We start from the raw sequence: 9,999 nt of genomic DNA, 5'->3' as shown, positions 1-9,999 counted from the left end.
CCGGTTCCCCTGCATCGGCAGGCGGACGCGCAACCACTGCGCCACCAGGGAAGCCCCTATTAGTGTTTTTTAAATTTTTATATTGGAGTATAGTTGATTTACAATGTGTAAGTTTCAGGTGTACAGCAACCTTAGTTGTTTTTTAAAAAAAATTTATGTTAATAATTTTTTTGGCCGCACGGCATGCCATGTGGGAGCATGGGTCCCCAACCAGGGATGGAACCCTCGCCCCCTGCAGTGGACGCACAGAGTTATAACAGCTGGACTGCCAGGGAAGTCCACAAGCTTAGTTTTTAATGTGTCTTTTTCTGCTCCAGGCTCCCATCCAGAAATCCACTGTGTGTTCCGCTCTCACGTCTCCTTTGGCTCCTCTTGGCTGTGACAGTTTCTGAGACGTTCCTGTTGTGGTGACCTTGATAGTTTGGAGGAGTGTGATACCCTCTATTGGAATTTGTCTGTTGTTTTCCTCATGATTAGACTGGGATTATGGGGGTTTGTTTGTTTTTCATAGACTATTTTTTAGAACAGTTTCGGTTTTGCAGCAAAACGGAGCAGAAGTTCACAGAGATAAGGTGTCATTTTTGTAACGTCGTATTGAGGGCAACAGTATTGACAGGATTTATGGCTGCTGTGCTGACCTCTGGTCACCGGGCTGAGGCAGAGCTTGCTGGGTTTCTGCACCAGGACGTTCCTGTCTCTCCCCTGCTTCCGTCTGGACTGGACTCTGGAACGAGACTCATCACACACACACACTCTCAAGCAAAGAAAACCCCAGCATCACATTGTGTCTCCCTTGTGCCTCTTAAAAATTGGTCTCAGGACTTCCCTGGTGGTCCGGTAGTTAAGAATCTGCCTTCCAGTGCAGGGGACGTGGGTTCCATCCCTGGTCGGGGAACTGAGACCCCACGCAGCCAAATTAATTAATAATTAATTTTAAAAAGAACAAGGGCTTCCCTGGTGGTGCAGCGGTTGAGAGTCCGTCTGCCGATGCAGGGGACGCGGGTTCGTGCCCCGGTCCGGGACGATCCCACATGCCGCGGAGCGGCTGGGCCCGTGAGCCATGGCCGCTGAGCCTGCGCGTCCGGGGCCTGTGCTCCGCAACGGGAGAGGCCACGGCAGTGAGAGGCCCGCGTACCGCAAAAAAAAAAAAAAAAAAGAACAAGAGACACCTCAGGGAATGTTCTCGTCCTTGAGTCTCGTTCCCAGGCGGGGAAACATTGGTCTCAAGTGCCTCTGCGCTCAAAGCCCTTCATCACAGCTGCCGGGTGGGTGCCCACCTCCTGGAGGGGCTCTCCTCCCTTCCTTCCTGACCACTTTGGAAGGTCCAGCCGGGGGGTTTTGCTTCCCCTGTGAAACCCTCCTGGAGTCCCCTGACCCTGTTCTAGCCTCTCCGTGGTGGGCGTGCTGACACACCCTCCCCCCCGCGCCCCGCGCTGGCATCTGTGTCACAGGTGAACTCCTCTTCACTGTGCACAGGATTTGGATTTGTAAACCTCGTTCAAATGTGCTCTTGATTAAGGGCTGACAGAAGACAAGTTAAGAATCATAGCCAATGCCTATGATGTAAAACACGTTTATTCCGAAAGGGTAGATTGGAGGGATGGAGAACGTACATGAATCAGACTCCTTGCTATTAGCTTCTGCTTTTCTGTGTCTCTTGTCACAAGTTCAAGAACAGCTTCCTCAGTGTTTGTTGTTTGGTGAGAAGTTACTACAGCGGGGGGGACAGAGGAGGGAGGCAGGACCAGGGCTCGGAGGCCACCTCCGGAGTGCTTGAGACGGCCCGTGGGACACACTGCGGAGTGGCCCTTTGGTGGTGTCCACCCTGGGGAGTGGACGTCAGACCTTGGCCTGGACTCCAGGGGCATGAAATACAGTCTGGGCCGGACTGGCGGGCGGAGGGGAGGGTCGCATGGATTACCTCAAGCCTCCCCTGCGGCCAGCTCCGCCCTGGCCGCGCTGCGCTTGTGCAGGATGTCAGTTCCGAAAGGCTCTTGCCTCCTCTTAGGTTTGCTGGTTGGCTCCGGAGCAGACAGCAGGGAAGAGGAAGCCCTTCGTCTACACGCAGGGTCAGGCTGTCCTGAACCGGGCCTTCTTCCCCTGCTTCGACACTCCTGCGGCGAAATGCACATACTCCGCTCTTCTTGAGGTGAGGCTGAGGGCACATGTACCTGCCCTTGCGATTGAAGAGTTCATTTCCATCGGGTCATGCTTCAGGTGGTAGATTATTACCTCCATTGGGGGGGACCTCTGAAAAACTCCTCCACCTGCAGAAATTTTATCTGTGCTAAATCCCATCAGTTTAGCACAAGTTTAGTTTTGTTTGTTTGTTTGTTTGTTTGTTTGTCTTTTTGTGGTACGCGGGCCTCTCACTGCTGTGGCCTCTCCCGTCGCGGAGCACGGGCTCCGGACGCGCAGGCTCAGCGGCCACGGCTCACGGGCCCAGCCGCTCCGCGGCATGTGGGATCGCCCCCGACCGGGGCGCGAACCCGCGTCCGCTGCGTCGGCAGGCGGACTCCCAACCGCTGCGCCACCAGGGAAGCCCACGTTTAGTTTTTTGAAGCCTCTGTGCTTCTCAGGGTGGACCCCAGGCCACTGTCATCACCATGCAGGTTGCTGGTCATGCCGCCCTTCTAGCTGATCAAGAGCAGACTCTGTCCAGGTGAAATCTCCTAAGCTTTCTCTCTTGTCAGGTCCCAGATGGCTTCACAGCTGTGATGAGTGCTAACACCTGGGAGAAGAGAGGTCCAAATAAGTTCTTCTTCCAGATGTGTCAGCCCATACCATCCTATCTGATAGCTTTGGCCATTGGAGATCTGGTTTCGGCTGAAGTTGGACCCAGGTAGGAGACCAAGACCCCGTAGGCAAGATTGAACCGACCTCTGAGCATGGCCTCTGACCAACGAGCGGACCTCCTGGGGTGGCTCTTGGGGTCACGTCGGAGCCTCCTGAGCCCGGGACCTTTCTGCGGCACAGGGCGCGGCCTGAATGGCCCGAGGATGTGCCCTTTCCTCCCCCTCCCTCCCATCTTCCTCCCATGTCTGCGCTGAGACCATCAGTCATGCAGTGGCTGCAGTTCTGGGCCACCTTCAGAGGGAGATGGGAGCTCCAGGAGCAGTTTTAGAAGATGATCTTTATTAGCATCTTTAAGGTCTAAATTACCTTCTTGCTACTATATTTGCTTTTTTATCTTTATAGCAAATCTCCCCATTTTCTCTGGCGCTTAATTCCTGGAAATGTATGGCCTTGATCTCTCTGGCTCCCTCTGGAGAGGCCTGGGGAAGCTGCTTGTGTGTCTGCTCCGGACACAGAAGCCTGGACCTGTGTTGGCAGAGGGGCCTCCGTGAAGTGAGATGGGTGTAGTGGAGATAAATAAGGATTTTGTAAGGTTTCCTGAAAAAGAAATTTGACCAGGAGCACAGGTTTTTCCTGGCTGTCATTTTACCCACCAGCGTAGCAGAGTCCTGAAGTGAGAGGGTTGGTTTGGACGTGAAGCCGGGCTCTTCCTGGCCCCGTTGCCGTCCTTCTCTCTGCCGGGCCCTCAGCCCTGGAGGTGCTGGATTGGCTACAGGCCTCGGGCTTCACAACGGGGCTCAGCAGTGGCGCCAGGGCCGTGAGATCAGAGGGAGAGATGGGTGGGGCCCCGTTGGCATCTGCTTCCAGCCACACGCTCAGGACAGCACCAGCCCTGAGAGACGAGGGGCCCCTTCCTGGTGGACAGGGCAGTAGGTGACCTGCGAGCGTGGAAAATAGACAAGGGGAGGAACATCTTTTAGGGTGTTTACTCTTGCTGAGGTTCTGTTAGTAAGAGTAGGAGCTACTAAGGGGAAATGAGAGAACAGTCTATTCTAAACACACTGGATCACGGAGGTTTTTTGAACCCTCTGTACTGAAGTGACGACCCAGTACGTTAATCCAGGCGACAGAGCCCGTTTTACTGGTGCTGATGACTTACTCCTGTCCCCCGTCGGGTGGACGGTCCTTGCCTCCTGGGTCACGTCAGAGGGTCCTGAGGGAGTCTGTCGAGTGGGGGGGCCTGCCGTCCGGTCCCCGTTCCCGCAGGGGGAAGGCCCTGGGCAGGAGAGACTGGAGCACGTCCCCAGGGGCCCCTTTACGTATGGGCCCTTCTGACCCTGCAAGCAACACTGAGGGGCGTATTGCTGTCTCCAGTTTGCAGCTGAGAAACCGTGGCTTTGGTAAAGAGCCTGTGCGGTCACGTGGTTGGTAGAACTGGAATTCAAATGCAAGGCTGTCTGCTGCAGATCCCGTGCTTTTTGCCCCTGGAGTCCTGGTGATGAGATTCCAGCTTGACTGAGAGCATCCTGATTTCTTTGACAGAAATCTGTGTGCTGGCGGAAGTGTCGTGGGCGTCCGCGGCCTAGCCCGTTGTCGCGAAGGACAGGGCTGAAGGTCTTTGTTAGTTGTGGTGCCCTGGCTGGGGACGGAGCAGCTCAGAGTAGTGCCTGCGGACTGGACTCTGTGCTGGGGTCTTATTCTCAGCCCGGTGCCCTGTTTCTCCATGTGGGTTTCTCCTGGGTTGAGGGTGGCCCGAGGGCTGCTCTGCCTCCTCTGCCTCCCCCCCCCGACCCCCCTACCCCTATTCCCACTCACGGCCGCACCCTGCATCCCAGGCCTGGACGCGGGCGTCGCTGTGAGCGGGGCGGAATCAGAAACTCCAGCAGCGTGGCCTCCTTCATCCTCTGCCCCTGCCGCTGGCCTTCGCCCTCTGGGGGCCTCACTCGTGCCACGTCCCGCTGTGCCTGCGCCTCGCCCTGAGGGGCCGCTTGCTCCCGGGGGGCCGGCAGCCTCTCCCGGGACTTCTCTCCCGCCCGGGTGGTGACCGGTCATCTCTCGCCCGCACCCCGGGCCCTCCGGCTGCTTCTGCTGCGCCCATCCGGCCCGGGCTCCTGCCATCCCCTCTCTCCACTCAGCACCTTTCTCTCTCCTTTGAGAGACGGAGAAAATAATGAAGCTGTGCGTGGTACCCGTTCACATTTCTGGCTTCTTGGTGAGAAGCTGGAACGAGAGAAAAGGTGACGCAGGCGTTGGAGAGGTTTCCGTGCGCTCAGCCGTCCTTCACTCACCTTTGCGTCTCGCGCCCCTCAAACCGGCTCCCCGGTTTTCCTTTCAGACGCCGGCCCTCCCTCCAGGCGCGGGGTCTCGGCTCTGCTTTGTGGAGACGTTCGGTCTGTCGGGTACGATGGTGTCCTGCACGTCCGAGGTCCCTCTGTCTCTGCTCTCATGCCCCATTCGTCCGTCTGGACCCCGACGACAGGTCCTTTCTCTGTTAAAGCCAACCTCTGCATCTGACCCGCTGACTCACCCGCACCCCCATCCTCTGGGCTTTGCTTCCTCGATTAGTCCCCTCTTCAGACCTGCAGCCTCCACCCGCAACTGGCCAACTGGCTCTTTCCTCTCCCCCGCTGGGGTCCAGTCCCCTAAACTCGCTGCAGCTCCTGGGGTTAGAGGCCGTTGCTCAGCGTGGAAGGTGCAGGGACTCGAGGACGTGCCCGTGGCCTCCGCTTCCCGATCCCGGGCCCTGCTGGCCGCTCCCCGCCGGGCTCCTCGTGGGTCTGGCTGCCCTGGGCGCAGGTGCCCCAGGTTCGGTCCTCGCCCCCGGCTGTGCCCGGGAAAGCTCACGCCCTCTCGTGTTGAGCATGTTTCCTGTGTCCACAGCTCCCTAGACGCAGTCTGATGGTGTCGCCCCCTGCGCTCTGCAGGGGCAGCTGCGTCACGTGGCATCTGGAGCCCTTTGTGCGCCGAGCTTGGGGCCTCTCCCACCCCCAACCTACCCCCATCAGACCTCGGACTCTGGTTACCCCAGACCCCGGCCGTTCTCCACCCGCACGTGCAGCTTCCTTTCCGCTACGAGGCTCTGCTTTGGCTGCTGGGACCCCCGACGCGGTCGCGCCGCTCCCCCTCCTGCTGGGACAGTCCCCGAAGTTCTGCCGAAAGGCAGCTCTCTTCGTCCTGGCCTCGCACCCGCCCACTTGGCCGTCTGTCCCTCGACTGAGGACGTCCGTGTCGGGAGCGTCGAGGGGCCTTGACACAGGCTTGGGCTGCGCGGCCCCTGACCCTGGGGTCAGCTCATCCGTGAATCCCGACAATGGTCTCGGCCCCTCCCCTCCCCTTTCAGCCTTGGCTTTCCCTCGGACTGGATCTTCTTGATTTCTTTCCCCCCTTACCTCTGTTTCTTCATCTTTTTACTGTGAAAATTTCATAATTGAAAATTCCTGCAGGAAATTGAAGGAATGATGCATTGAACACCTATCTGCCCGTCCACGTTGCCGTACTAGGTTTGCTTTCGTGTGGATTTGTGGGGTCTTTTTTTGCTAGACCATCTAAAAGCAAGTAGATCAGCCTGCCTGTCCGAAGAGTGAAGACCGTTACCGCTTTTCTGTTACTGTGAATTGGTTTATCTCTAAGGTTTCTTTCAATTCCAAAGGTTCGACTGTGAGAATCCTTTCTGATCTCTCCGGAGGTACACCAGCATCTCCCACCCGAGCCACTGCATGAAGGACCTTCACACCCATCTCGTCTGCTCGCCGCGCGCCTTGCCGATGGGGACCGAGGCTCGGCGGGGGGAGAGCCTGTCGCCTGCAGGAGCCCCCCGAGCCCTCACCCCAGTCGGTGCAGGTGCTTTCAGGACGCGTCCCGCGCGGCCTCTGAGCACAGTGCCGCCTTCTCTGCGCCCTTGTCTCCAGGAGCTGGGTGTGGGCCGAGCCCTGCCTCATCGCAGCTGCCAAGGAGGAGTATGACGGGGTCATAGAAGAGTTCTTGGCAACGGGAGAGAAGCTTTTCGGACCCTACGTTTGGGGAAGGTGTGGTATCGCGTGGGCTCTCGTGTCTCTGTTGCTGCGGTGAGCCGGTCCTCCCCGCTCCCCGCCCTGGTCCAGGGTGGCGAGGGGAGGGGGAGGAGATAAGCCGGGCCTCATCCGCCGGGGCCAAGGAGGGGCCTGGGAGGGCAGGCATTGCGGCGACAGGCGTGCCGTGCCCGCGGTTGCCGGGGTGGAGATGGGGACGCGCTGTCGGGGACGTGGCTGACTTGCCTTTCCTGTTGCTGGAAGCAGCTCTGTCCCCGTTTTCTCTTCGTCATCTTCACACTTGAGGTCCCCTAGATAAGAGGCTCCGTTAGGTCTGCCTGACCCACGTGGGCCTCTGGGGAGCCAGGTGTGATGGAGCCGACCGCGTGCCCACCGTGAGGGGCCTGGGAGAGGGAGGCCCGGTGGGCCGGGGCGGGGGCAGGACTGGGGACTGGCTCGCTATCCCGTACCGCGCCCCCCGTCAGCAGCCGGGATGCAGCCGGGCCCCTCACGACAGCCTGCCTCTGGCAGGTACGACGTGCTCTTCATGCCCCCGTCCTTCCCATTTGGAGGGATGGAGAACCCCTGCCTGACCTTCGTCACCCCCTGCCTGCTGGCGGGGGACCGCTCCTTGGCCGACGTCATCATCCACGAGATCGCCCACAGCTGGTTTGGGAACCTGGTCACCAACGCCAACTGGGGGGAGTTCTGGCTGAACGAAGGCTTCACCATGTACGCCCAGAGGAGGATTTCCACCGTCCTGTTTGGTGAGCCGCCCCCGAGGACCTGCCTCCGGTCCTGGGCCCGCGAGGCTCACTTCTGGGAGTGAAGGGAGGGGGGGTCGTGCAGGGAGCCCGTGACAGCCAGGGAGGGCCACTCGAGACAAAGTTACGGGTAAGTAACCGTGCCCACCTCACCGCATGTCACGCATCAGCAGGGGCTGGGGGCAGAGGGAGTCTCGAAAATGACACACACGGCGGGACAAACTGGCGGTGGCCGTGCCCCTCGCTGGGGCTGGAGCCGCCCTGTGCGCTGTCCTCGCTAAGCCGGCGTCCCGCGGGGGAGAGCGGCCCGGGCTGGTCGCCCACGTACCGGATCGCTTTATGAGCGAGTCGTCAGATCACTGTCATCGTCACCGTGAATCGAACACCCGTTTTGTACCAGATCTATCACGTGCCACCTTCCCAGTGGCTGCATGGGGATACTGTTATTCCCATTTTACATGTGAGTTCACTGCGACTCAGAGAGGACAGGAAATGTCCCTCAGCCACTTAGCAGGTGAGGGCAGACCCTCAAATTGAGCCCAGCTGTGCTTTTCAAATACATTCCCGGGAATTCCCTGGCGGTCCAGTGGTTAGGACTCCGCGCTTTCACTGCTGAGGCCGTGGGTTCGATCCCTGGTCAGGGAGCTAAGATCCCGTAGGCCACGTAGTGCAGCCAAAAAATAAAATAAAATACATTATCAACACAATCTCCTTATTGAAAACCCATGGTGTGTCAGGTGCTTTTGTTATTTTTATTATTTCTCTGATCGGAATCTATTTTGGCACCTGTGGAAAAGCACACACAAAAATACTTAACCGTAATCTCACTGTTCAGAGATGATCGATGGTTACCCTTTCAAACATTTTTCTGTGTGTGTGTGTGTGTGTGTGTGTGTGTGTGTGTGTGTGTGTATCATCAGACCGTACGTGGTTTTAGAACTGCCTTTTTTTTTTAATATAATAAAGTTAAATATTTTCCCAAGTCATTAAATTTTTTTCTACAGCTCCAGAGTATGGAGGCTTCATAATTTATTCAATCAACCTCCAGTTGTTAGGTTGTTTTCAATTTTCAAACGAAATAATATTCTGACAAACATCTTTACATAGGTTCACGTGCATCTCAGATGATTTCAGTAGAGATAAATTTCTAGAAACATAATTTCAGGACCTGAACATTTTGAAGGCTTTGTCTGTTTGTTTGTTTAGCATATATTGTCTCCTGCTTCCCAAGTTCACACTTCCATCCAGAGTATGTAAAGCAGTAGCGTACCGGCCGCTAGGGCGCCTGCGCGCAGCTGTTCGTGTGTACCGTGCGCCTGAGGACACTGAGGCTGGCGGGGGCGGGGGGGTCACTGGCCCAGATCAGAGCATCTCGCGAGCGGCGGCGGTGGCTGGTCCTCACCCGGGCCCTCCCCAGCCCTGTCCCCTCAGTGGCTGTTCTTTTTTCCCGCGGCATGTGGGATCTTAGTTCCCCGACCAGGGATCGAACCCGGGCCCTCCGCAGCGAAAGCGCCGAGTCCTGACCACTGGGCCGCCGGGGAACTCCCTCCCTCAGTCGCGTCTTTAGAGCCAGGAGGAGACTCAGATGCTAGAAAAATGTTGGGTGACAGTTTCTCTCGTCTGACAGGACAGTCAGATGAAGAGATTCTGTTTTCATGGGAGATCAGATTACCATCTCCGCAGACTAACAACACGCTGAAGGGAAAGGTCACTCACTGTCAGGGGAGGTGCGGGCGGGGGAGGCTGAGGGGTCAGCTGTCCACAGCCCCCGCTGCCCGCCGTCCCTGGGGAGCGCCACCCCCGGGCTTTGGGCCTCAGTCCTCTTTTCGGGGCCTCGGGGGCACCGCGGGGGGTGCCAGCCGCTTTCCTGTCGCGCAGGACCCGCCTACACCTGCTTGGAAGCCGCCACCGGGCGGGCTCTGCTTCGGCAGCACGTGGACATCACGGGCGAGGAGCACCCTCTGAACAAGCTGCGCGTGAAGCTCGAGCCAGGTCGGGGCCCCTCTGGCCACCGCCCCGCCCCCGTCGGGCTGGACACACCTGGGCCGCCCCTCGGGAGGGAGGAGCCCCGAGGCCGCTCCTGAGCGACTCCGAGAGGCTCTGTGTGTCTGGGTCCCTGTCACTTACGTGTCCCTTTGCCGCCCCTGGCCCGTGGTCAGGTCAGCCCCGCGGCGTTTCTAGAGCGAGGTCACCCTCGCCTTACCGAGGCCGTGACCCAGCACCAGAAAGCTCGTGACTGCTCTGAGGTCATGGATTTTTTTTTTTTTTTTTTTTTGCGGTGCGCGGGCCTCTCACTGCCGCGGCCCCTCCCTTCGCGGAGCGCGGGCTCCGGGCGCGCAGGCTCAGCGGCCGTGGCTCACGGGCCCAGCCGCTCCGCGGCATGTGGGATCTTCCCGGACCGGGGCACGAACCCGTGTCCCCTGCATCGGCAG

General features: G+C 58.4%; 2 protein-coding genes across 9 annotated transcripts in view; one reads left to right on the top strand and one right to left on the bottom strand.

Annotated features, from left to right (window-relative positions):
* Positions 1 to 6,707, bottom strand: part of LOC114486081 (uncharacterized) — an 8,520-nt gene extending 1,813 nt beyond the window's left edge. Inside the window, exons 1-2 of one of the 2 annotated variants that reach the window (XM_028488236.2) lie at positions 3,450 to 6,707; positions 2,658 to 2,731 (exon numbers count right to left, since the gene is read on the bottom strand). In XM_028488236.2, coding sequence (XP_028344037.1) covers positions 4,000 to 4,914 — 915 coding nt within the window. In that variant the 5' untranslated portion in view covers positions 4,915 to 6,707 and the 3' untranslated portion in view covers positions 2,658 to 2,731; positions 3,450 to 3,999. Of the gene's footprint in view, positions 1 to 2,657; positions 2,732 to 3,449 lie in introns of those variants that run through there. The other variant, XM_055083988.1, reaches the window with a different exon arrangement.
* Positions 1 to 9,999, top strand: part of RNPEP (arginyl aminopeptidase) — a 22,532-nt gene that overhangs the window by 2,561 nt on the left and 9,972 nt on the right. For 5 of the 7 annotated variants that reach the window (XM_028488233.2, XM_028488232.2, XM_028488231.2 and 2 more), the window contains exons 2-6: positions 2,009 to 2,149; positions 2,694 to 2,842; positions 6,705 to 6,821; positions 7,335 to 7,570; positions 9,446 to 9,559. In XM_028488233.2, coding sequence (XP_028344034.1) covers positions 2,009 to 2,149; positions 2,694 to 2,842; positions 6,705 to 6,821; positions 7,335 to 7,570; positions 9,446 to 9,559 — 757 coding nt within the window. Of the gene's footprint in view, positions 1 to 2,008; positions 2,150 to 2,693; positions 2,843 to 6,704; positions 6,822 to 6,867; positions 7,571 to 9,445; positions 9,560 to 9,999 lie in introns of those variants that run through there. The other 2 variants (XM_055083986.1, XM_055083987.1) reach the window with 2 other exon arrangements.

This window comes from Physeter macrocephalus, chromosome 4, assembly GCF_002837175.3.
Source record: "Physeter macrocephalus isolate SW-GA chromosome 4, ASM283717v5, whole genome shotgun sequence".
Taxonomy (NCBI): domain Eukaryota; kingdom Metazoa; phylum Chordata; class Mammalia; order Artiodactyla; family Physeteridae; genus Physeter; species Physeter macrocephalus.
The sequence above is the reverse complement of the archived record's forward strand: the minus strand, read 5'-3'. Positions and strand labels throughout refer to the sequence as shown.